This window comes from Takifugu flavidus, chromosome 15, assembly GCF_003711565.1.
Source record: "Takifugu flavidus isolate HTHZ2018 chromosome 15, ASM371156v2, whole genome shotgun sequence".
NCBI lineage: Eukaryota > Metazoa > Chordata > Actinopteri > Tetraodontiformes > Tetraodontidae > Takifugu > Takifugu flavidus.
Window position 1 is genome coordinate 4,552,158 of NC_079534.1, and position 26,595 is coordinate 4,578,752.

The window sequence follows — 26,595 nt, forward strand, 5'->3', positions numbered from 1 at the left end:
CAGTGGAGAGGACGTAAAGGTTGCGAGTGACGTGCAGGCTACTTCGACCACATTTGAACGGAGCAGGTAAAGATACAGAAACGTTTTAAAATCAGACCTTCAGCGCGATTAAAGATGTTTTTGATCACCAACCATTTCAATGGTTTCAATCAAAATCAGCATGAGCTGCACTTCTTTTCTCCTGTCGCCCCCTGGTGTCCACAGCGAGTACTGCACCGGTCTCAAAAAGGCCTCACGCGTCATGAAAGCTTTGACCTTTGGCCTTGGGTTCAAGATAAAAGGGGCGGAGTCAGTGTGGCCCAATAAAAATAATTTATTTACAGTGAATCATAAATTAACAAGCAGCATTGGCAAAAGCAAGATGGACAGCTTGCATAAAGTGTGAAAGTCTGGATTTTTGCATAAATACACACTGAATAAACTGTACTGCACTCTGTGTGTGTGTGTGTGTGTGTGTCTCTGTGTGTGTGTGTGTGTGTGTGTGTGTGTGCGTCATCCAAAAGGGGCAATAAGTAGATTTTACAGGACAACAAAAACAAATGCACATATTCAACAACCAGGTTTAGTGACTTTGGCCAGTTCAAATAGTAAAACTGTCAAGTTTCTAGAAAATTAAAGCCGTAAATAAAAGATGTGGATTGTTGAAAGAAACTAAACAATCACAAGAAACTTTGCTTTTCCACTCGCGTCACTGGTGGCGTCAACAACCCAACATAAGGAAATCTTTAAAAAGTCCGTTCTAAAAGCTCTAAAAAGGTTCAAACATTGTCAGCGAATCATATCATCATATGTCCTGATGCCCCACCTGATGCCCCCCCCGGGGGGGGGGGGGCACCAGCTCAAGTACAGTTAGTGATGTCATCACAGCGCTGCCCCAAAGGTCAACAAAGGTCAAAAATGCCTTAATGCCCCTTTTAGCAACAGAACAGCAGAACGTTCAGCGTCGCCTGTGACGGCGCTCGGCTGTAGGTTCCCCGATGGTCCACAGGTGAATCACAGCGTGACGCAACGCTCACGTTCAAACCGGTCGGAACCGGTCCGTCAGCAGGGTCGGGGCTCCAGCGGATCAGAACGCTTCCCAACATCTGGAGACGAGCAGACCGATGTGGTGGACGTCAGCAGAGCAGCAGCCTCAGGTGAACCCGGCCGACCCGGTTCTGAAGCTGCTGCTGGAGCCTCAGAACCGGACACAAACGGGAGCGGGCAGCTAGAACCTCCACAGCTTCCAGAACGTCCGAGTTAAAGCTCGCTGACAGACGCAGCAGCAGAGGGAACGTTTTCAAACGTCCCGCTTTGCTGATTCTGTCCATCCAGAACCTCTGATCCGCCTTCAGAACTGGAGAAGAGCTAAAACGTTTGTTTGTTTGTTGGTTGGTTTGAAATGAACCTTTTCAGTCGGGCTCTGAAAAGAACCGTAATCAGGTTAAATCTGCCCACTCGTCCAGCGTCGGACTGCTGACGTCAGCTCTTCACAGTTAGCATTGTTAGCATTTAGCATCCCGAGCTGCTCTTCTTTTTCTAGGCAGAAACCCCAAAGAACCTTCAAAATAAATCTTTGGAGAAACGTGATTGTAACAACAACAACAACAACAACAACAAAAAAAAGGTGGTTTTTTTTCTGTTTGATTTTAGTTCATTTTTATAAACTCTCTATTGCGGACCAATAAATTATTAAATTATACTTCATATAAACTCTACAGTTGATTTAAACACTTCCAGGATTTTTTTGCTGATTACAAAAATCAATAAACGTTATTTTTATACAGTAAAATGCTTCACAGAAGAGATGAACAGTGTCGCGACTGGCTGTGCAGTAAATGTGTAGTAGAGGCATCAGTGTGAAGGGTTCTACTGGCGCCGGGGCCCAGGCTCTCGGTACCGCTCCCCTGGTACCGCTCCTCTGGTTGGACCTTCATGTTGTGCATTTCTTCAGACGGCAGATTGACTGAAGAATCTGAAATTATGGGATTAGTGTGATGAGATGAGTCCAGCCTGGCTCTGTCTGGTGCCTGTGCACCGGCTGGTGCTGGTCATCCTCCTGAGCTGCTTCTGTGCTTCGGCGTCGGTGCTGAGGTCAGCAGAAATTCTATAAAGGACAGAAAATGAGGCCCGGTTCAGCGGCAGCGGAGATCCAGTCCACAAAGGCTGGAATCCAGACTCATGGAGTCTTCACAGGAGGTGGATGGCGACGTTTAAGGATTGTGATTATTTATTGTCGGAACCAGTTATTTCTGATTGGATCTGGAAATTCCCTCCAACATTTTAATTTCCTACAAGATGAAAAGTGTCCTGATGTCACGACCACCTCGATATTTTATGTGGCAGTAAATAAAAACAGAAATCCAAATTCAACCCAATAGGAGCCTCTAAGTAAACTGATACTTACAGTTAATTCTATAGGATTCTATACGAACACAATAACAATCATCATAATAATCGTGATACATGTTTAACAGAGATCCACCTCCACCGTTCGAGGGTTTTTCTGAGACTTGTTAGTTCAAACTCAGGCCCAGGTCTCAGTTTTAGCTGGACTGTTATTGCTGCCTGCTAACCTGGCTAACGCTAACCTGGCTAAAGCTAACCTGGTTCACACTAACCTGGTTCACACTAACCTGGTTCACACTAGCCTGGCTAATGCTAACCTGGTTCACATTAACCTGGTTCACGCTAAGCTAGTTCACGCTAACCTCGTTCTTGTGTGGCGCTCTGGGGTTTATGTGTACAAAGATGAGAATGTGGGACTTACAGAACCTGCATCACCCTCCTGCGTCAACATATCAATTTCTGCCAGCTGCTCCAGGATCAGGCTGCCGTCGCTCACCTGCAGCGATCAGCAGAACACAGCTGGTTTATTGATCCATTCCCCGGTCTTTGCCCCTGGATATGAGCGGCGGCGCTCACCTGCTCGGCGCTGCCGGCCATCACGCCCAGGCTCAGGCTGTTGTTGCTGCTGTACATTCCCACACTGGGCTGCGTGGGATATTGTGACTGGGTGTGTTGGGGATAAACACTGGGAAAAAGCAAAGCCAGTCAGCACGCTCGGTCCGAACCAGCAGGTTTTTGGGTCAAATATCACGGCCGATCTACGTCCGCTCACTTGTTACTGGCGGAAATGCCGCCGGCCTGGGGCCATCCGTTGAGGTCCGTGCTGGCCTGGTACCCAGGTGGTCCTCCCTGGTTGGGGGCCTGAGGCTGCGTCTGGACCTGGTTCGGCTGCAGCATTGGGCTTTGACCCTGCCCCATCCTGGGGGACAGCAGGGGGCTCTGAGGGGTCGCGGCTCCGCAGGGGAACCCTGAGACCGGGTCCTGGTGCTGCTGCTGCTGCTGCTGGCTCAGAGCTGCAGGAGATTTGCTTTGGTTACCAAAAGGAACGGCAGACGCTCACATCTCAAATCCAAACCCGTTCTTGTTCAAGGGGGCAACTTGGTGCCTCCGTCTCAAGAATTCTGCCCCCGACCCCCCTGGAAGGTGCTCTGATTGGGTTATTATAGGATGCAAATCACTGCGAGGTGCACCAGTAGTTAGAGCCAGAGAGCATTTCTACCATCAATCAATTAAAACACACACACACACGCGCACACACACACACACACACCACACACACACACACACACACACACACACACACACACACACACACACACACTACTGCCAGGGCGCTGAAGAGTTCTCCACATATACCTGAGCTGCCGAACTGGAAGGCACTGTGTTGTAATGGCGGACTCATTACCCCACCATACTGCCCGCCTACATTTCCCATCATGCCCTGGCTAGCCAGCAGATGGTTGGGGGAGAGAGGGGAGGAGAAGGGGCTGGAGGAGCCGGGATGAGGAGGAGGTGAAGGCAGGCCGGTACCGTAGCTGGAGGCCGAGTAAGAGAACTGCTGCGAGCCGGCTTGAGGCAGGCGCGGGTTCGTGCCGCCCATGGGCGCCGGCGTCGGGGCGGCGCCCCCGCTGGGCATGTTTGGCGGCACGTTGATGCCCGGAGTCCGCATCATCATGGCACGCTGCTGGTGCACGTGCTGCTGCTGCTGCTGCTGCTGCTGGCGCTGGCGAAGGTGGTTGTTGAGGTACTCACGCTGGCGCTGAGCCATCTGGGCGTTGAGGGCTCCCTGTGAGGACGCGTGAGGTCAGCGATGGTCCGCCAGGGCGGACACAAAATGAACTGGGACCTCTGAACCCACCTGGTTTGGTACATTAGACCTTAGAGGTAGATTCATGTTGGACAGGCCTCCCATCGGGTTCCCCACCGGCTGACGGTTCTGCACGTACAGACAGCAGAGACAATATTATCACCAAAAGCCTCAAATTAAGACCGATATCCACTGTGTGCCACACATTCTGTCCAGCAGGTGGCGGTGCAGAGCTGGCAGGGATCAAAGCTGCCACATAAACTTCAACAACACCTTTGTTCAAAGATGAAAGCAGTGAATTGTGACGCGATCTAAAGAGGGAAACGCTTGAAAGCAGACAACTCTGGCATCACACAGCCGTTTAGGAGAGACAACGACAAGCCATGTGGAGTCTTTGGGTGTGTGTGTGCGTGCGTGTGTGTGTGCGCGTGTGTGTTCTGTCGTTCTTTGTTACACGTCTCAGCGGCAGCAGAGTTGCTGATGCAGCCAGAAACACGCTGGTTTCTTTCTGGCTGCTGTGGCTGGAACTGGCTGAACTCTGCTAAAGGCTGCGGCTAATTCATGCTAATCCCATCTGGCTGTTAATGACGGCGGGACTGTCTCGCCGTCCTTGGCTGGAAAAACACTTGCGTATTTATAAATGTGCACTCGTACAGCAAAGACCCCCCCGTCATGGAGAGAGCCACGAACCCCCTCCGCAGGAACATCCCACTACGACCAGCTGGGGCCAATGGCTGATCACCAGTTTGACCATAATAAGTCATTAATTAACTTAAATGAGCACCCACCAGCTGGGCCTGGAGTCGGTGCTGGAGCTGGAGCCTCAGGTTGTTGGGCTGAGGTGGCACCGCTGGATTCGACCCCCCCGGTCTCATCCCAACAGCTCTGGGCCCAGGCATCCTCATCATCGGGGGGTATCCAGCGTGCGGCATCCTCTGCAGACCCATGTGGGAGCTCATGGAGGCGGTTTGGAAGCCGCCGTCGGAGGGGACGCCGCCGTACCCGGGCTGTCCGCCGTAATGTTGGCTGTACATGAGAGGCTTCATGGGTGGATCCGGAGAGCCCAGGTACTGGTCCTGGTCAGACAGAGGAGCCTGTAGGCACAAGAGCCATTTAAATAGAACCTCTCAAGTCTTTGCCTTCAAACGGTCCTGAGCTGCCTTCACATGTATAATCTGATCAAGCGCCATCCTTTCTTCACGCATCTGCAGAGCCTCACCTGGCCAGCCAGGGTCGGGATTCCCAGCATCTTGTCGATCTCCTCCAGACCTTCGTAATCCTTCAACACAGAGCATAGCTGGCTGAGCAGGGCTCCCTCGTCCGGCTGGCTCTCGGGCCCCGCGCCGCAGCACCCCATCCCGTCGGCCTGGGGGACGCTGTATGGCGGCCTAGAACAGAGCGGAGCGTTACCGCCACATCTGAACCCCAGAGTCTGCTCCCACACGCCTGCTTCTCAAACAGGGGCCTGACCTGCTTTGGTTTCCATAGTGATCCATGCTCAGCATTTGGTCCGGCCACGGCGCGGTCTGGTTGGGGGGCCCGTGTGGCTGAGGGTAGGCGGTGTTTGCCATCTCCATCTCTGAAGCGGAGCAGAAAAGAGAGCGTTAGGCGTCAGGAGCGGCGCCACCGTTGACACCGGTTGCTCCTCACCGCTGCCCATCATCTGCATGTTGACCAGTCCTCTGGAGCCCGGCAGGCCTCTGGTGGCCAGAGCAGCGTTCATGCTGGGCAGCATGCGACCAGGACCCATCCCCTGGCCCATCAGCGCTCCTCCACTGGCTCCTATGTGGCCCTGGGGCCCCCAGCCCTGCTGCATGGAGCCCCGCATGGAGCCGTTGCTCAGCATGTCTGATGACAGGAGAAAGGAGCGGTCAGATGTGAGGAATCAGCCCTAGGCTGGGTGGTTCCTGGACTTAGGAACAGTTCTGGTCTTTCCTGACCTGCGTTAGACATGGCAGCATGGCCGGACATGCCGGCGTGGGCTCCCATCATGCCTTGCTGCTGCTGCAGTAAAGAGTAGGGGGCAGTGTTCCTGTGCTGAGGCATGAAGGGCCGGCCGGCGTTGGGAACGGAGCCCATCCCACCGTCCAGAGCGGAGCTCCTGAGTGTGGGAGCACGCTGGACGGCTCTGGCGCCGTTAAAGCCTGCGGCGTGCAAGAGAGGTGGGACACCGTTACTGTGGGCGGCGTAGGCGGCCTGAGACACGCTGGCAGCAGAGCTCTCCGTACTGGCAGGACTGATGGGGGGGAAGCCTCTGAGCTGGTTCGGCGGGCTGCCGCCGCCGCCGCCGCCGGTGATCTGCAGGATGTTGCCGACGAGGGCTGGTTTGTCTGCGGAGGAGCCAGCGGGAGGTCCCGAGGAGGCCGATGAAGAGGGGGCCGGTCTTCTGACTGGAGGCGGACCCCCGAACTGCTGCTGCTGCGCGCCGCTCTGCAGATCCTCCAGCAGGTCCTCAAGCTCAGAGGTCTGAAAACACCATTTCAACCTTTAGGACGTTCAAATTATCGCACAATTGCAACTTTATCAGGGGACGAAACGGCGCCGCGTTAAATAGGGTAAGATGTAGGATACACAGAGCGAGGGACGACAGGAACGCTGTCCTGTGGCCGTTTGGCTGATGAATAGAGGAGGAGCTAAAAATAAACTGCCGGCACTAATGAGGTCATGTGTGATGTAAAGTTACAGCCGTGTGGAGTTTGTGTTGCCACACAGGCTCAGCGAGCCCAGCAACATCAAGGGCATAAATCCAGGAGGGGGAGGGGGGGGGGGGGGTGGCGAAGGTTCAGGCCCAGCAGACTGCCGACGGCCTGGTTTGTGCTGAACAGGTGAGGAAATATTGAGAGCGCCATCGACCGTCTGCAGCATCGTTAGTCTGCATAAACACCAAACGCATCAAAGCCGGCAGCTATTTTAGTTCCTGGCTGCTGCCGTTTGGCCGTTTTGTGCGAATATGGCGAGCTCGATGCTGGGAGGGAGGTTTTAGGTGGGTGGAGGATGCGAGGACGTGCTTTTTTCTCGTCTTCAGCTTCCTCTGAATGTTAATCAACCGTGTGGAGAGACGTTCCAAAACGGCGTTGATCCGAACGTTCTGTGCAGAACAGCAGCCCCCAAAACGCACGCTGGAGGTTAATTCATCGCCTAATTGTAATTGTACTCCACTGGTTCACACACACGTGTTTAATTAGCCCTCCTCTGCCGAGCTGATGAGTTCAGAATAACTCCTGACACTGACGGCACGCCTCCTGCTGGCGGGGGTGAGAGCGTGCGCAGCCATATGATGTCACGACCAGGCGTCGGCACGAGGCGCCAGCCAACATCGCCCGAACCCCAAAACTAAAAAAACGCTGCGAGGCAACGTCGAAGGAGCGCTTTGGCTCGGCCAATCAGAACCGTTTCCTAATCTGAACCTAATCCAGCCGCGACTGGAGACTATTTCAGTGACCCCACTGTGGATCTTATCCAGCTCCTGCTACCGGGAGGTTCTGACATAACCTACTTTTAGGGGCTGATGTCAGTTTTGGGCTCCACCCGCCCCAGAAACTGAATATTATCTAACGTACGTTAATGATGTCAGCCAGGACCCGGAGCTAACGCACAGATGGATTAATCCTGTCACACTCACCTGCTCGGCCATGTTGAAACCAGCGTCCTGTTTCTCCATCTTGATGTTCACCAGCTTTGGTCCGTCGGGTGACTCCATCTTGATGGCCTTGTCCAGGATGCCGTTGTCATCCCTGTCCAGCAGATAGCGGAGCAAGGCATTGTCCTTCTTTTTGGGGCTTCCTGGCTCCTGCTTGGTGCAAAGTTCACTGAGGGCGGCTATGTTGTCCCCTGAAGCGGACTCTGGACCAATGGGGTCTTTACCTGTGGCCTCTGCAGTTAACTTTGCTAATTCCACAGGTGAGGTGCTGGTCTGCAGTAATCTGTGGAGAATCTTGTGTTTCTCCTTTAGTGAAGTGGGATTGTTGTTGTGTCCAGCCCCGTCGACACCGGCAATCTCACCCAACTGCTCCTTGAGGTCCTGGTCGTCCCCCAGAGGCCGAGACGGAGAGCAGGGATCGGAGGTTTCTACCTTGGTGGTAAGAAGCTGTAGCAGTTTGGTGTGACCTTTTGCATTTAGAAGGTGACTTGGGGCGTCTCCGAGTTCCTCTAAGCTTTCATCACCTCCGAACCCGTCGGGGTCCTCGTCCCCCGCCTCCTCCTGTTTACCCTCCTGGTTCTGTGATGACAGCAAGTCTTGCTGGTCATCGAAAGTTCCAAACAGGTCCTCCTCCGGGCTGGGCGTGCTCTTGGCTCCCTGGTTCCCAGTGCTGCTGCTGTGAAGGGGACTCTGAAGGCCAACAGACTTTGTGTCCGGTGACTCTGAACGCTGGCCCTCGTTGAGTCCCTGGGGAAGTCGGTGGCCCTGGCTGAGTGCTTGAAGTGCACTGAGGGAGTTGAAGGGCTGCGTGTTGCCCGTACTGCTGCACACAGATCCTGGAGATTGGGTCCCGGCTGTCGGAGAAAAAGCCCCGGAGGGATGCGACGGGAGGTGAGGACTACTACAGCTACTGGCAGCCACGGTGGGGCTCTGCCGATGACATGGAGACAACATGGCCCCCTGGGCCCCCGATGGGACACTGGGGCTCCTGTGAGCTGATGGGCTCCCCATCTTGAGTGTGTGGCTGTTTACCGTGGACGCCGGGCCGGGGGTGGCGCTGAAAGAACGCCCGTGTGCACTGGAAACAGGGGTGGAGTGGTGCGTGTTGCCCATGGGGTCGGGGGAGGGGGAGGGCCCGCTGGCACTGCTGGGGGTCACTGATTTGGGCATTCCCTGTTCTGTAGTCATGCCGGCCGTGTTCTCCCTGAAAGAGACAAAGGCGGCGTTGATGAGGACTGTGGCGCGTTTGCTGATTGGTTGGTACGATCGTTTTAAAAAACGATACAGCCAAGTTCAGGCGAGCAACAGGAGACATCGAGGATCGGTTACAAAAGGCTTCCATCAGTTCTGCCACAGTACAAAGAGGCTGTGAAACAATGTTCACAACTGGGAAAACAAGGCTGTCCCAAAGCCGGAGGCTGTAACAGAGCGTTTAAACATGGACGTCCCACACAAAGCTCCAATTATGCCGAATGCTGGGGCAATAATTTTCTATGTGTGGAAGTAAAAAGGCTAAGTTCTTGCCACAGAGCCACAAACGCTCGGGCCAACAGTCCCGACATTGTGTTCAGGCCCGACTGTGAATGGTCAAACCAAGAGCTCACGGCTGGTGGGAGTGACGGACGGACCGACTGACTGGAAGGGCTTGTGTCAGTGGCGGTCTGAACATGCGGCTGCTGCTTTTATATAACGGGCTCTTTATTCTTAATCTGTGTCTCTTCTTTGAGATGAAAACACAAACGGAGGCATCAGTGGACAGACGTTCACAGTTACAGCTTTTATCCAACAATCTATAAACGTTCAAAACATAATGTCAAGTTCTTCAGAACATCACTAAATGTCTTGAAAATAGTTTGTTACTTTTGCACATTAATAAATGGTGAAAAGCACCAAATATGTACGGAATAAAAATGCTCCACTGGACAAAAGGGTGAAGATGGCTGCGAGCCCGGCGCTTCCACTGGCAGGTTGATAAAGATGCTGTCTGGCGTCTGCTACTTTTATCTTTACACACGCCGTTTATTTGGGTTCGAGCCTGATTAGCTGCTGATTGTGGAGAAAGACAGAAAACAAGTGGCGACACCTTTGCAGGATGTGCAGGGACATGTAGAGCTGCGCTTCATTAGTGGCTGGAGACCGGACCAGTTTGCTCTTAGTGTGGGCTGAGATGATGGTGCCGTCGGCCAGGGAGAATCTGTACAGAGGGCTGAGGGCGTGACCGTTCCTCATCACTGAGCAGAGGGGGAAAGAGGCAGAAATGAGCAATAACCTGCACACGATAAATGAGGCAGACCTGTGAAGAGTTCACTGGCTAACCATCCTGGTGGTGTTTCTTAGCAAAGGACATCTCGCCATCGTTCTGCAGGTGAAACCTCTGAATGCACCTCCGGACCAGGTCCTCCCAGCCTGGTTTCATGGACGCACGGAGCAAACTGGTGTCCAGAGATGTTATTTTGCCTGGATGTACAGAAAAGCTGGTGTCACCCCTGGTTTCAGAGGAACAGCATCAGCTCCAGGAACAACAGGCACCTGACTCTGTCCTACCTTGAAGGTCCTGTCTCGTAGTGAAGCTCTCATACGTGGGAATCACAGGTCTCTCTTTGACGGGGACTCTTCTGGCCACACAGATGAGACACGACTGGAAATCTGCACATTTGAAGACGCGGGACTGTCAGGTGATGTATGTGGAGGCAGACCTGAGTCGCCCGATGGGTCACATAAAGGCCGATTTCCTCTGCTTACATTGTCCTCAAACATCAACATTAAAATGAGCCAATGAACGCGCACGTTTCACAAAGTCATCCCTCCAAAACCTTGACCGAAACTCAACCATTCATTAGATGAAAGCGACTGCCATCCATCTCAGCAGGACCCCCCCCCCAACAACGATGTCAAAAGTTTCCACCCAAGTCTAAACCCCAACCCCGCCGTCTGTCCAGCGCGCGTCCTCCTCCCGTCCTGGGAGACACTGGCACAAAATTCAGTTGTCAGACATCTAAATTTAGATTTCCAGACTGATTCTTTGTCCCTAGTGTGCATCTGTGTGATGAGATAAGACGAGAGCATGACAAAGTGCCACACAATAATTAGTCTCTAACTGTGGTTGGGAGGACAAGTCGGAAGAAGTGATGAAAGGAGGACAGGACACAAGGGACTGGAACAGAGGATGGAAACACAGAGACGGAGAAGACAGAGACGAGCCGGAGCAGCCAGTACCTTCCCCCTCTTCTTTGATGGACTTGGGCTCAGACACGGCGAAACACTGCATGGTCTCGTACTTCTGCCGGGTCACGTCCTGCTGCTCGGAGGCCGGCCGAGCTTCGCCGTCGGCGTAGGGGTTGATCAGCATGCGGCAGGTGAAGGTGTGGCTGTTTCTGCTGGACGCGTCGCTGCTGCGATGATTGACTGACAGCAAGGAGACAGAGACAGTAAAGTCAGCCGCTTGGAATCAGACTGGGATGGAAAAATACCGGGAATCCATATTTATTCTGTTGCTCGTTTGGAAATGCAAGACAGAAATGACGCATGAACAACCGTAACCGACGGCAACATGTTCACACCTCTGTTTGGAGTTTATTGGTCTGTCATGTGCGTTTTTAAATTGATTTAGTTTTCTAAGTGGTTTTGCCAGCGAAGCCCACTTTATGGACCAAAATTCCATTAGAAAATGAAGAATTGCGTGAAAATACAAAACAAATATCAGATTTGTCATGCAGTCAACTGGGAAGGTTTCCAGATGGGACTTCCTGTGGGTCCTACCCAGGCTCTTGGGCAGGAGGTTCTTGATGAACTCGGCGTGGTCTCCAACGTGCAGCACGCTGTAGACGCTGGTGTTCATCAGGTCCTCCTGCTGGTACCGCAAATACTGGCTGACATTTTCCGAGACAAACACGATGTTTCCCTCCATGTTGACCACGAAAAAGAAGCCGTCCAGGGCCTGAGTGGGACAGGAAGGAGGCAGAAGGTAAAGAGCACCGAGAAATGGGTGTAGAAGCGAAGAAATGGGGGAGAAGAGGGGGAAATGGGGGAGAAGAGGAGGAAATGGGGGAGAAGAGGAGGAAATGGGGGAGAAGAGGAGGAAATGGGGGAGAAGAGGAGGAAATGGGGGAGAAGAGGAGGAAATGGGAGGGAAAGACAGTTGGATGGTGATTAAAGTTCATTTCAACTTTCACATCAAAGCTCATTAAACTTACTTTACACAGAAAAAAAGAGGTCTTATTGCTTTGCTGTGGATTAGAAATGAACTGAGTCACGGTTGAACCTCGGCTGCATCCATTTCTCTCAATAGGGGTTCTTTCATTGTTAACGTCTATAACTGAGGTCTGTTTACAGAACTGTTGGAGCTGTGCTTCCATCCCGAAGGTGACTGAAGGATCATGTACATGAAGAGACACTAACGTCCTGCTGGACGTGTGTGCATCCTCTAGTCTGTCGGCCTGATGTTGGAGGAAAAGTGGCTCCATTCACACCTCAGCCGGTGCCCTAACAGGGCTTATATATAGCCTGTGCGTGTGGGTCCGTGTGTGTGTGTGAGTGTTGAAGCTCCTCCTCCTTTTCTAATCTGGCTTTTAAGAAAAGGTATTTATACCTCATTGGATCCCATGTTATACCTCAACACACACACACACACACATTACGCAGGCTTGATGGCGGCGCTGCCGTTAGCCACACAAGCTCTTATCTCACTGCGTCACAGCGGAGGACCAGACCATTTAAAGTCAGGAGAACGCTTCCACCAGCTGGAAATGAGCTGTGGGCGGCCACTGCATGTGGATGATCCTCCTGCAGCCATTTTGATGTTCGTGCTGCTACACTGACGGCCAGAGATCCCACAATAAGTCTCCCTTGGTGTCTTTTACAGGCAGATTATATATCACAAGATTACACCCAAGCTGAAAAGTGTTTCTAATTTGAAGCTATGTCAGTAGAGCTTTTCTGATGGTGTCTGCTGCTGCACACGAGATCAAATATTTGCGTAGCTAATGAGCTGCAGCGTCATCACTGTGCCTCCAGCTCATGTTGAGTTTGAGATACCTCCAGCATCATGGGCCCCAGAGAGTCTTTATCAATCCCTCCCTGTCCTGTGGAGGAGACGTCGGCCTTCTGCACCTCCTCGGCCACCGGAGCTTTCTCTGGAAGCAGAAGACCCGAATGATCAACGTGCGATTGTGAGAGAAGAGGCATCGAAGCGCACGTGTTGTGGATGTGTGACTCTCTCAGATGCAGGCCAGCCGTCCTCGGGAATCAGCTCTGGTGTCCAGTGTTGCATCCGCCAGCTCCACGGAGCGGAATGTCACAGAAAGCAGGTATCGCTGCGCTGTGATGTGCGCTACATTGCACCCATTTTAGTCACATTAGAGGCCAGTCTCCACTCTCCTGCCTGCCTGTACCAGTGGACTGTTAAGCCTCCCATGGCCCCATTAGACCACATAGCTGACATTCCTGCTGTAGGACAAGAGCTGAACAGAGTCATCAGACTTTAAAGGCCGTCACCGCCGAGCCCAGCACAACCATCCTCTGGGGAGAGACTGTGACTGACTTCATATCAGTTTGGGAGAAAACTCCCCAATTTTCTCCTTGTACATTTATTAGGCTGGGAAGCTAATTAGTTTCTATCTATGCATGAGCGTTTAAGTCAGGATGTTGCAACACTACAGGAAGTGCACACTTTATTTCAGTGCTGCAGACCTTTAGAAAACCTTCAGAAAAGAAGGTAAAAGCGGTTATAATCAGATAGTCGAGGCTGAGACTCTCATGTGGATATATGTGTCGATTAGCATCAAGCTTAGCGTAACCTGCCGCACTGGCAAACATCCCTCATTTCCTTTCTAAATACTTGCACAAGTCAAACACCACAGAAGTAACTGAAGTGAAACAGCCCATAAAGCCGTTTACGACCATTTGTCTCTGTTAAAGCCGCTCTGCTGGTTTCAGACAGTCAGACAAGTGTTCAATCTTTCATAGTATCGAAACCGACGGTTGTTACTGGGACACAGTGCATCTCTGAGGTGAACCCAACAGCTGTGTCGCCTTGCTATCATCTGAGCGTTGGTCTCTCTGTGCTTATTCAGCTGTTGTTTTCATGCACGGACGCCGACCGGCTGACCACAGGAACCAAAAGAAAAGCTAAGCTGGTGACAAGGGAGGAGAAACAGAGAAGATGGAGCAGAGAAGGAGAGCAGCAGCGGAAGGATGGAAAACCCTTCATCACTTCTGCTGTCCCAGACCGAGGGCCATATTTGGCCCACTTCTTTTTTGGGGGGTTAATTCCATCATTGTCCCCGTTTCTCAGCACTTTGCAAAAAAAAAAAAAAAAAAAAAATCTACCAGTTAGTCGCTGCGAGTGAAATCTTAATCTTCAATCTCTTCTGTTCTTCTGTTGCTTAATGGTAACAAATATCAGTGGTAAAATCCTTTTAATAATGCTGCCGACACAGCGCATTTATCTGGTTGTGTCTTAACCAGGCAGATATAGAGACTCAAAAGAAATAGAACGTCACAGATGGTTTCCAGCCAGATTGGAAGAGATCCGATAGAGTAAACAGGCAAAAGCTAACAGGTGGAGGGAGGAGAGGTGAAAAACAAAGCAACGGGGAAGGAGGAGGCAAAAACAGGAGGAAGAAAGAGAGCGAGAGAGCAAAGCGAGGGGAGATCTACCTGCTTTCCTCCAGAGTTACATCACGTTGGCCTGAGTTACGCAACAGCTCTGTCTCCGGCTGCTTCACTATCACACTCGCATCATTATTACCGTTAGCACGCACGTGGCAGTTCCCAGATTAAAGAGCAAAATGCCAGCTGTCATTCTGCTAATTCCTAATTGTGCCATTGTCTAAAAGAAAAAAACAACATGTATGTCGCGACTTCCTGCTCTGCTGAGATCATTTCTGAACTGATCTTCCACTTAAAAAATCCACACTTTCTCGGTCCGCTTTGCCCAGTTTTCCCATCTCGTTATCCCGACGATTAGCATGTTCAGCACTCGGAACCTCCGATTAATAACTGGCAAATAAACTCAAACGATGCTGCTTTTTTTTAAACTCCCAAACATATCCACCGCTCTATTGCAAGGATGCTACCTGGGACCAGTTCTGGCAGCTCACCGGGTCCTTTTAGCAGACTTGGACTGGGAGCATATTGATATAATCATCCCAGTTTAAAACTGCAGGAGATGCTGGTGCAGCTGGAGCAGGTTGGGGGGGTTGAGACCCACAGTGGCTTCATCTGCAGACTGCAGGCATTAATCAGGATATATCGCCCATATATACACATATAAATACCCATATATACACATATAAATACCCATAATATATACCCATATAAACACCCATATATACGCAGCCGTGCAGTAACAGTGTGTAGGTTATCTATAGGTTACTTGTTTAGACAGATATCCTGGGAGGGGACGGGGGGGGTGTTGGTATCATGATTAGGCCGCCCACTGAGCCTCACCCTGCTCCTTGATCTGCCTGATCTGCTTCACCGTCTCCTTGAGGATGGCACATTTGTCCGGTTTGACGTTGAGGTCGTCCATGTCGTTGATGTTTGCGAATATCAGCTCGGCCAGTTCCTCGATGTACTTGTTCTCCTGCTCCCGGTTCCTCCTTTCAGTGTTCCTCTTTGGGCTGTCAAAGAAGCATAAACCTCGTCAGCACCCACAGAGCTGGGAAGGAAAATCACTAAACCTGATCAATGAATAACAAAATTTAAAAAAAAAAACAGGTCTTTTTTATATGAGCTGCATTTTCCATCTGTATCCAGGTGATTTCCTGGAATATATCCTGGAATAGTTCCACGGTCTTGATTACGTGCTGGACTGATGGACTCGCTCCTCATGTTGTTTTACAGACGCTGTACCTGGGCTCTAACAGTAAACTGACTTCTTAAAATCCTCCCTCCATTCTTCATTGTCCTCATTAAACTTCAGGGCAGTGTCGCCTCACTGGCACAACCTTTGCACGCCCTCGGGGACGGTGAAAACACAAGGACCAGTGAGTCGTTATACAAACTGTCCCCTGGAAAAATGCTGCAGCAGCATTTTTGTCACTGGCCCGAGACCCCCACAACCCCACATCCCCTCCGTTAAAACACAGTTTAGCATTTAGCATAGCACTATCTGCTGAGCCGAGACCGAGGCTCCGTCCCCCAGCCCCACATTCACAAGTTAGAAGAAACAGGAAGTGCTGGTTGTGATGAAACGTCCTCGCTGCTCAGAGCCAATCAGAAATCGCCACGTCAGGCATCGCTAGGCTGCCGGATCAGTGTGGAGGCAAGCTTCCATCTCAAGCCTCTTAAAGTCAGATTTGACAAGACAAATGTGGTTTGAGGCTTTTCACCTCGGGCCCAGAAGTTCCGTTGGACACTCCTTCCTCTTCAGGGACTCCCCCCCTCTCAGGGGCTCCCCCCCACTACTCATCTTCAGCAAATATCAGCACCTGCGGACAAAAAGAAAGAGGAGAAGAAGAATGAGCTGACCTCACCTTTACCTGTACACATACAACAAATGTGATTTTCCAGGCGTAACGGGACCCAATCATTCTCGTTACAGAAGTCATTGATATTTTCCATGTTAATCAGGTCACACATGGCAACAGAGCACATACAGGCTCCACGTTGTCATAACGATCAGATGAGTCCCCACTAAATGAATGCAGGAAATAACTTCATCTGAGTTATTATGTCGTCGAGCTTCTGATCCTCAATTTATCACAATCTGCCTTTTTTATTATGCAGCACAAATTCAGCAGTGCTTCCTGGAAATGGAAATGAGCCCCACTGCTGCCGCTGGAAAGTGCCCTTCCATCCACTCGGTTAGCCTGACAGCATTATTAAGCACAGCATTGCGAGGAGACAAGAGCCACTGTGCTGCAGATACACAGCGCCTAATTAAAGGGCGCATAATCAAACTGGGAGCACGCTCATGACTCACGAAACCAATGCATCACTGTAATGTGCCTGCAGTCAATATGTGGGAGGCCCAGTGGGATTAGAGTAGGTGTAAATAATTAGTTAGAAATAACAAACTCACATGAACATTTCTGGCCTTGAATAAAACAACAACACTGTTAATGAAGCCACACAACTATGAGCATTGTGAAAGGATAAGAAGCAGAACAAATATATGTGGGCGGCATAAAATGAGGGAGCCATTGGCAGCGAAAGCTGGAACATATGGTCACCTCACGCAGCGAAACCTTCTACCAAGACACCGAAGGCTCGTCGTGTTGGCCCAACAATGTGTTTGTTCAATGTGGCATTCTAACAACCCCCATTTAGGGCGTCCACAAGCCTGTTTGGGAATCTTTATCCCACAGAAAACATTTGAAACGACTTGATTTGGAAGCGTCTATGCATCTCACTTCCCTAAACTACCGTCATGCTGACGGAGGGTTCGCACGTTTGCACGCACTTGGGTTTTTATTTTTTCCAGGCCCCTTTAAGGATCTTCAATGAGCCAACAAGTCACCTGACTGTTACATAAGAGTCAGTCTGTGGGGCCGATATTGAGGAGATGAAGGCAGGAAGGAAGGGTGAAGGAGGGAGGAGCAAGAAATTAGAGGGAAACATGATGCATGGAAGCAAACTGGAGACTGGAGGTAAAGGACAGCATGTGAGACGGGTAAATATTGTAGAAGAAGACAGGATGATGGGGGGATGTAGAAGGAGACAGAGGAAAGAGAGACATCTGTTGCTCTGGGTATCCAGGCCTGAAGAGAGAGATGAGCATGTCCTAATCTACAGAAAAGGATGGGGAGAGGTGAGCGATCGGGCTTCAATAGTAAAGCTTCAGAGTAAAGTTAAACGTGCGGCGCATGAACCAGATCAACGAGTCAAGTCTAGTTTAAAGCGCCGCAACAGCGAGTACAGGCTTGGACTATTGCGCAGCATGTTAGCTGCACAGCGAAGGAATAAAACTAAAAAAAGGTCGTGACCCAGCTCCTGAACCGGCTTTGGAAACAGTGATCACAACTTGAGTCACTTTGAAACCCAACATGGCGCCGCCGCTGACAGGCCGTTATTAGTGGGTAGGTGAGGCGGCAGCATGTTGACTAGAGCAGAGAACATCGCCTCCCATCAACAACACATGAAAAGCTGCTTTAGATGTTTTAAGTGATTCATGCAAAATAAGGATTCAACCACCTCATAACCATAATTTACGCACCCAATACCACAAACACAGCGTACCGTCCTCTACTCACATAATGAATTAGCATTAATGTAGCTTGTGACAAAAGCCTCCTCCTCCTCCTCCTCCTCCTCAGAAGCCTCGTCCTAATGCAATAGAGGAGCTGAGAGCTTTGCCGAGCGAAGCCACTGAAAAACAATTTGAGCCTGAGAGAAGACACAAGGCCAGAGGGTCAAACTGGCAATTATGGAATTAGAGCTTATCTACGCGAGTGTGCTGAAGTGGACCTGTCTCCAGTAGAAACCGCTGCTCCGGTTCTTTGGAGATCAGCGATACAGCTGCGCCGTTCTCAGCCAGAGCTGCTTAGTTTGGGTCTGGCGATCTTGGAAACGTGTTTATTTACCAGGAAAACGCTTCAGACCAACCTCTGATACCGAAATGAAAAATCTCCCCGGACTTTGAGTCAGACAGCCTGTTAGCAGCTGTCCTGGATTCAGGCCGACGCCATTTATTTAACTATAAACTGTCTTTCCAGTTGGTTCACCTTTCAAGGAATATCTGCGTTTCCTTGTTGCTTGCAGGTGACCGAGAACAGGTAGGTGTCATCTTACAAGCGGAGCTAATGGAAACACATTAGCGCAGCCCAACGACAAGTATATAGCACGTTATATCCAGGAAAGCTTTAACGTGATGTTTTAGACGTACAGAAGAGTGGCTGGAAAGCCGGATCCACCACTGGGATGTGACACGGAGAGCCCTGACAAAAGATAGTAGTCATGGAAGCAAAACACGCTACGTGTTGTTATTGCACGAGCGAGCCCTCCTCTGCCATTAGCGCGCAGAATAAATTAGCTTTTGAGCATGTTTACAGAAAAACAAGTGGCTGCGACGTGATGATTGAAGCACTAAATTAGAGCTAATGTGTTTTTGCATAGTCAGTGGGAAACCGCCGGATAATTCCACCTTCACATCAGAGGCGCAGTAGCCAGGAGACCAAACCAGACTCCTCTTCTGCACGTCGTCTGCTTTGATGTTACATAAAGAAACAGGCTGCTTCATCCGGGACCTTTTCAATCAGCTGAAATTAATTCTATGGGATTTGCTTAGGTGGTCACCTCTGGTCTGGAGTTCTTCTGTGGTTGTTGGGATTCAAACGGAGGGGTCCAGGTCGGAGCCTTTAAATGAGCACAACTGGTTCAGTGTTGGGGGCCCTTCTATCGTTCTGAGGCTGAATCTTAATGTTGAGATCCCCGACGCGATAATTGAGCGGCGGGTGACGGATTTGAACCGGTCAGTCAATCACCCAGGATGCTCCTCCTCATCACAGAGCGCGCGCTAATACCCCGACATCTCCTGGTCTTAACGCGTCCAACGGGAGCGCTGAGAAGGTCACCTGACGCAGAGATCTTCCTGCATGCTCGGAAGCAAATATTTCATGGCTGGAACTGGTGACGGAGCAGACTCAGCCACTAAAACAAACATCCCATGTTGCAGTTGGGGGATGTAAACATGACAGGTCTGAGGGAGGTGGGACCCTACCCACACAACTATCTAAGCTCCTGTCTAAGCCAGCAAACCCTCCCATGGCACACACACATAAAGGAGATTTAATACTCTGCTGAGGCGGGATTAAAACCAGCAGCATCTCCCACACCGAGGCCGTGCATCACGTACTCGCCGCGTGTGTTCGTATGGCGGCTCTGGTGCATCCACACCAGATCCCTCACTCTTCTTTATGGACGTCTCTGCTGTTCAGCGCCACGCGCTGCTGGTTTGATGGCCCGAGGCTTACCGTTGCTGGGACAACGGGCGTTTCTTCAACTGGAGTTACAGGTCTGTGTGTTCCAGGTCGCTTCCGATAACTTTTAGTCTGTGCGTTGGATGGTTTCTAGTGAGAGAAGGAAGGAGCTGAGAGGAGCTGGGAGGAGCTGAGAGGAGCTGGGAGGAGCTGAGAGGGGCTGGAAGAGCTGAGAGGAGCTGGGAGGAGCTGAGAGGAGCTGGGAGGAGCTGAGAGGGGCTGGAAGGAGCTGAGAGGAGCTGGGAGGAGCTGAGAGGAGCTGGGAGGAGCTGAGAGGAGCTGAGAGGAGCTGGAAGAAGCTGAGAGGAGCTGGGAGGAGCTGGGAGGAGCTGGGAGGAGCTGAGAGGGGCTGGGAGAAGCTAAGAGGAGCTGGGAGGAGCTGGAAGGAGCTGAGAGGAGCTCAGGTTCAAGGTAACCACAAACTGGACAGCAGATCTTGTGTCCAATGTCTTGTATTAAACCGACACCCAGGAAGTCTCCCTGAGAAGCAGGAGGAACGAGAGCTTTGATTTAATCCAAACATGGACTCTGGAACCTTCCAACCGTGCGGCGCTGCTTTGACTTCAGCCCTCATTTTCCCTCCCACCCTCTCAAACGTGCACGTGCGCTCAATGCTATGAGTATTTTAAGAGAAATGATGTGAAGTCATGCGGCGATGAAGCAGCCTGATGATGTTAACGATAATAATAGTTGGACCTGAATGAATTTCTTCACTCTAAACTGTAAAACACTCCAGCCTGGGGGGCAATAAATGCCCTCTCTGACCATCTGGCAGCGTCTCCACAGACTGGTGACACAGGTACGATGGAATGGAAAGCAAACCTCTTTCTGTGTGCTGTGAAGAGACCAGGCGTAAAATTCAGGCTGTACACATTGACCCACTTCAGCCCCCCCCCCCCATCGCACCCTCCACTGCCCCAACAAACACACACTAATTAGTATTTGACGAGCAGAAGCTGTGGGTGATACTGACGGTCACATGAGCATCACTGAAGGTTAAATTAATCTGGTTCCGTCTGCAGCTTCAGAGAAACGAAGCCAAGTCTTGATCTCCCATCAACGTCTCCTCAAACTCCAACTGTTGATTGGCGCTGACGACGGACGAGACAACAGAGAGCACAGAGAGTCCCAGAGCGTCCAAACTGGACACGCTCGGCTGCCCGTCCTCCTGGAGTCACCCATTAACACGACACGTTAGCGTAACGATGAAGAGTAAAGGCAGACAAAAGCTCTTCCAAACGTCCAGCTGCTGAGGTCCCCAAACATATGGAAATATACATGGATAAAGGAGTTCAGGCCTTTTTCTTGCTGCTTCATTCAAATTATGCTCTGCAACCATGGAAAAGTTTCAAACCGCTCCACTGATCTGAGGTCAAAGTTCACTTGTAAAACGCCGACCGACTTATCTGCCGTTGGCCAGAAACATCAATGAGGAAATTAACATACAGTCACAGACCAGCGGCTCATTTTGCGTGGGGATTTTATTTTTTTACTATTCCCAACAACACGCCAGGTCCAACCTGTCAATAAGTTACACACAGGCGCGTAATCATTGAAGAGCCACCAGAACCAGAGTGTCCCGTTTCTGCCGACTCAGGATGAGCCAGTGACACTTTCTACCGGCCAAACAGGAGCTCAGCCGTGTTGGAGCATGGAAATGAGAGGATCTGAGGAGGATCTGAGCTCGGCTGAGGCCAGTTCGTCACATCTGCCACTTTAACGGAGCGGCAGCGTTCTGAATGAGACCCGACGACAGTTGTTGGTGGAGCAGAGCTGCTGACGCTGCAGTCTGCCTGTGTGCCGCCTGCGTCCAGTCATTCACAACCATCCCGACCCTCCACTCCAGCGCACACACACACGCACACACACACACACACACACACACACACACGCTGAGCCAAATACCCACTAACTCAAAGTCCATGTGTAATAGTGAGGTTTTTAAAAGAGCCAAATCATCTCTTAACATTCAACAGAGCAAAAGAAAGATACATCTTAAAGGTATTGAGATGTTTTCCTCAAAACTCAGACCACAACTTCACTGACCGGACCATAAACCAGCCTGAGCTCCCACTGATGCAGAAAAGTAGTTTTCCTCCTTTTGGAAGAGCAACAACTGGTTCCATCAGGCAGCCGGAGGAAGGAAACGTGACGGACTGAACCTTTAAATCCAGTTCCACTGACAGACACTCACCACTGCGCTGGGGAAACCAGTCCATAACCAGTCCAGAGCTGGCGGATGATCCCATGCCAGCCGGGCGGCCGCACTGGACTTCACGACAGACACACACTCGTTCTGGTTCTCCACTGTTTTCCCTGTGAGATTAGTGTGTGTGTGTGTGTGTGTGTGTGTGTGTGTCATCTGTGCCTAATGACAGCTGACAAACTATCTGCTACAAATCCTCTCTCTCCCTCTCTCTCTTTCTCACTGTCCCCTCCCCCATCACTCACTCACACACACACACACACACACACACACACTCACATACACACACTCGCTCTCTGTCTCCTCCCACAACACACAAACACTCTCCTCCCTCCTATTAGCCAATGTGCAGGAAAACCTGCCTCCCTCCCTCTCACATATATGCACGCACACACACACATGCACACACATGCATGCACAAAACAGGTCATGTAAATCATTCAGTAAAAGGCAAAGTGTATGTGCATCTGAGTGTGCACGTGTCCATGTCTTCCATGTGGGGACAGAGCAGACAGAAGTCTCATTTCCTGTCTGATTCGGGGGGGTTTTCAAACAAATAATGATAATATTACGCTCAGGGTCACATGACGAAAATATGTTGCTGTTTTTAAATCAATAAAACTGTGGTTTTCTGTTTTGTGCTGCTTGTCCTGACTCACGTTCTTGTCCTGACTCACGTTCTCACAAAAACCCCTGAACATCCTTGATGAGGTGGTGAAAACCAGATGAAAAGTCAAATAACCACGAACACAAGGCTGAAGGCAAAGGGGCCATGGCTCCACAGCTCGTTCGAAGAGAACTCTATTTTCAGCTTCTAATTACGACACGTTCCGTGCAATTTTACTGGAAGCTGATGTCACTTCCTGTTGGCTCCAAACACTCTAGACTGATGGGGCTGAAGTCCATTTTCACCAGGAAACATTATTACCAAGTCACCAAGTTCCCTCCGAGTGTTCTGTTAACAACAAATGCCCAATGACCCAATGACCCTCGACCATCTTGGCACCTCCACACACACTCCGAGATTGCAGCTGGACGTTGAAACGATGACAAACGGGCAGATGGAAGCAGAGGGGCGTGGCCAGAGAGAGCGCTCCCCCGTTTAGAAATGCGCTCGTTTCCTTCCTGTTGTGCTACTGGACTCGTCTTCTGTTACCTGTTTTTTTTCAGCTTCTGCTCAAAGTCCAACGGTGGGAAACCTGCCGAGCACGGAGGTGTGCACGGAGGTGTGCACGGAGGTGTGCACAGGCAGCAGTAACCCGACTCCCATTCAGCTCCGTCCAACACAACTCGCTTTGGTCAGATTTCAGTCAGGCTGACGTGTCAACAAAAGTCCTCAAGGTGGATAATCGGGTGCGTCTTTCCCCCGAAACACTGAACTCACCACGCCGTCACACGTGCGTGACCGAGAGAAGCTGCACGTCCACCGAGAGGACAGGACCCATGAGTGGAACTGAGATTTAAAACAGCACCAGTGTGAGCAGCTGTGGTTCACAGATCACTCATTCTGACCTGTGTGTGTGTGCGTGTGCGTGTGTGTATTCACACACCCACACCTTTCTCTCCGTCTTTCACTTTCCGTATTGTCACAGCGGGTTAACGACCCTTTCGGATGCATCATAAACAGGATTTATGTGGTTTTCTTTGCATTGTGTGATTGCGTCACTCACCTGCTACACCTGCCATCCGAGGTAAAAATCCACACAACCCTGGCTGCTGATGTCATTCATTCCTCTCTGTGAGACACAGCCAACAGGAACAGGGATTAAAACCCCAACAGTGAAGCACATTAGCTAAAAATGGGTGGAGTTCCCCTTTAACAGCTGGATATGTGCAGATGATGATGATGATGATGAGTGGGAATGTTCCGGGGTTAATCTGCTCACGTGGGCGTGGCGTGCGGCCCGTGACGCCCGGGTCAGATGTGCGGAGGTGTGTGATTGAACGGCAACATCACCTAGCAGCCTCGTCCATCCCACAATAACAGGCGGCCCTGCTGTGTTTCTCAGACACTCACAGACTGTTGAGGCCTTTTACACACTGCGAACCCGACCCGGGCCAGTATGGTGCTGGTTCCTGCTGGTCCCGGGTCAGCGCTCAGCTGTTGTCTGACTCTCCCGGCTGCTTTTATCTTGCGTTCTTACTTTATTTCATTTTTTTTTCCCACAATCAAATCCGGATTTTTTTTTTCTTCTTCCCTCCTTTGTTGCAAACAAACCGTGTTTCCCTCCGAAAAAAGTGGGCTCAGGTTTCTGGCCGCTGTGCCTTCGAGCAAAGAAACCCAAGAGGCTACCAGCGCCGTGCGCGTCGCCCCGCCTGGCGTTACGCAAACGTGTGAAAACTCATCTTCTCAGGAAATATCACGTCGACATCTCCTCCTCGCTGAATCACGCCGCTCCCGCTTCTTCCATATTTAAGTTTCGTGACCAAAGGTTGGGATGACTCTGACCTCACATTTATTATGTGTTTAACAGCCGGGGGGGTTCGGGGGGGGGTCGGGGGTGCAACAAAGCCTCACCATTAACTCTGTTTGGTCACGTAAATAAGCTCATCCCAATAATTACCTTGTTTTTTCCTTCTAATCTGGGTACAAACATATCTGGTGCCACCTGATCAGCACCAAAATGTCTCCACAGAGTCAGTGTTTCACAGGTAACCCCCCCCCACACACACACACACACACACACGCACGCACACACACACTGTATCCACTGGATATCGACACTTTAAAAGAAGCAATTTGATCACATTTGCTCCTCAGGTCAGAACATCCCAGCTGCAGTAAGACGACCTCATCTGCATGTGTCGTGTGTTTCCTGTGGCAGATTTAAGGTTCGTCCGTCCTTCGGGGTCTTTACAACACAACAGGAAACCGTTTCCACCCCATAGTTTTACGTTTAACCTGCAGAACTGCACCAATGTGGTCACGAGTCAGAGTTAGGGTTCATGCAACAGCTGACATTCACCCAGAAGGAACCAGGTCCAACAGGCCCAGACCAAAGCCGAAGGGTGGTCACAGGTGCCAGTGGTCTTGTTTGTGCAGACATCTGGGATTAAATATGACATTATTGGTTTCCTTCTACAATCAGTAGCCATGGCAACGACACCAGAGGAGTCTGACTGTCGCTACACAAATCAGGCAGGTAAAGGTGGCTTTGGGAAAACTGAGGTAAATATTTCAGTAAAAGAGAGAGAGACTGGAGCAAAGCAGATGTGTGACAGTTCATTCATCCAGCAGTTCACAGGCCTGGTCAGATCTGGGAGGGGGGGGGGGGGGTGTAATCAAGAGATCCAAATGAAAAGCAGTGAAAAAAGGAGGGTTTTTTTCATTAGCACGAAAACAAACTGAAACATCTGCTGACTCTTACTCCAAATACGGGGGCTGTTACCAAATGTGTTAACTGTGTGTGTGTGTGTGTGTCTGTGTGTGTGTGTGTGTGTGTGTGTGTATTGCATGTGTGAGACAGCTGCCCTCTTAGTCAGACAGACATTGCAGACTAACCACACAACACTTCAGTACACACCTGCCACCAATGACAGATAGATGTGTGTGTGTGTGTGTGTGTGTGTGTGTGTGTGCGTGTGTTTGTGTGTAAATGTGTGTGTGTGTGTGTGTGTGTGTGTGTGTGTGTGTGTGTGGGTTGCTGAACAGCTGATCTGCTATGTGAATCACATCTGTGAGTCTGCACTCGGCAGTTGTTGCAGAAATTAATGAATTCATTCAACATCTGTAAAACCGGTTTGACCCGGGTCCGAGGAAGCTCGGGAGGGTCTCAGCGACGACACGCAAACCCGAAATGGGGGGAAGGAAAAGCAAATGACATAATTACTCTCCTGGACCTCCAGGGAGTTTGCTGCGTGATGAAGTCCAACGGTGCAAGCTAACGCTAACCCTGTCCTCGCGGGGGTTTCTGATGGATGTGGAAAGCTCGGATCAGAGTCCATGTTTAGCGGAACCATGTATGGAGGTGCAGAAGAAAAGCAAACAAACTGACGGCCGAGGACCACGCCCGCGTCTATCGGCCATACGAGAGTAAAGATGGACGACGCGGCGCCACTCGGGTCCTCTGGGGAGCACCGAGGTCACTGGAGCAGAACCTCAGAATCTTCCACCTCCATCTTCTCTCGAGCACTGACGTCTGCCTTCTCAACGACTTCCCCCTGGTAACATCTTCCAAAATAAAAGCAGTAATGAGCAGCACAATAGGCCACGTCGGTCCTGCAGAATCTCGTTAAACTATTAGCTGTTATTACATGGCTGAAGGCTCCTGGAGTCTAACTCGGCTCTGCTCTGCTGGACAATTACAGCCTTCATCAACTCCAGCTAACCAAATTAGCACCTGTTACGCAACCTGCTGGGCTGGACTCCGTGCTCCAGCACCTTAAGCCCGCACGCCTTTCATCCTGCAGACTCCAGCACGTCTGACGCCGCCAGTGTGTTTGATGCTTCCCTGAACGTCTAAGGCCAGCTCAAACCGCCGTTGGACCCGAACAGGTAAATGTATATCATCATCCCCTGGGATAATAACGTGCCAGCAGGGCGCGTCGTACAACCCATAACATCCACTCGGAGTCATTTAAAGGAGCCGTGAACTTTCAGAGTCCTACTCTGCTTTACTGACTGTTTGTGGACTGTGGCTGTGCACGTGCTCTGGAAATCCCACCCTCAGAAAGGCCGCCGGGCCTTTAGAGT

The 26,595-nt window shown here is 50.8% G+C and overlaps 1 protein-coding gene across 7 annotated transcripts in view; it reads right to left on the reverse strand.

Annotated features, from left to right (window-relative positions):
* Positions 1 to 295: 295 nt before the first annotated feature.
* Positions 296 to 26,595, reverse strand: part of LOC130539433 (nuclear receptor coactivator 2-like) — a 29,000-nt gene continuing 2,700 nt past the window's right edge. The window contains exons 2-22 of one of the 7 annotated variants that reach the window (XM_057057764.1): positions 23,573 to 23,638; positions 16,109 to 16,207; positions 15,225 to 15,397; positions 12,810 to 12,907; positions 11,535 to 11,712; positions 10,992 to 11,180; positions 10,320 to 10,421; positions 10,092 to 10,232; positions 9,859 to 10,006; positions 7,758 to 8,979; positions 6,076 to 6,601; positions 5,786 to 5,983; positions 5,606 to 5,714; positions 5,355 to 5,523; positions 4,924 to 5,229; positions 4,187 to 4,264; positions 3,685 to 4,114; positions 3,101 to 3,341; positions 2,905 to 3,013; positions 2,750 to 2,824; positions 296 to 2,086 (exon numbers count right to left, since the gene is read on the reverse strand). In XM_057057764.1, coding sequence (XP_056913744.1) covers positions 2,075 to 2,086; positions 2,750 to 2,824; positions 2,905 to 3,013; positions 3,101 to 3,341; positions 3,685 to 4,114; positions 4,187 to 4,264; positions 4,924 to 5,229; positions 5,355 to 5,523; positions 5,606 to 5,714; positions 5,786 to 5,983; positions 6,076 to 6,601; positions 7,758 to 8,979; positions 9,859 to 10,006; positions 10,092 to 10,232; positions 10,320 to 10,421; positions 10,992 to 11,180; positions 11,535 to 11,712; positions 12,810 to 12,907; positions 15,225 to 15,397; positions 16,109 to 16,188 — 4,584 coding nt within the window. In that variant the 5' untranslated portion in view covers positions 16,189 to 16,207; positions 23,573 to 23,638 and the 3' untranslated portion in view covers positions 296 to 2,074. Of the gene's footprint in view, positions 2,087 to 2,701; positions 2,825 to 2,904; positions 3,014 to 3,100; positions 3,342 to 3,684; positions 4,115 to 4,186; positions 4,265 to 4,923; positions 5,230 to 5,354; positions 5,524 to 5,605; positions 5,715 to 5,785; positions 5,984 to 6,075; positions 6,602 to 7,757; positions 8,980 to 9,858; positions 10,007 to 10,091; positions 10,233 to 10,319; positions 10,422 to 10,991; positions 11,181 to 11,534; positions 11,713 to 12,809; positions 12,908 to 15,224; positions 15,398 to 16,108; positions 16,208 to 21,890; positions 22,083 to 23,572; positions 23,639 to 26,595 lie in introns of those variants that run through there. The other 6 variants (XM_057057765.1, XM_057057763.1, XM_057057766.1 and 3 more) reach the window with 6 other exon arrangements.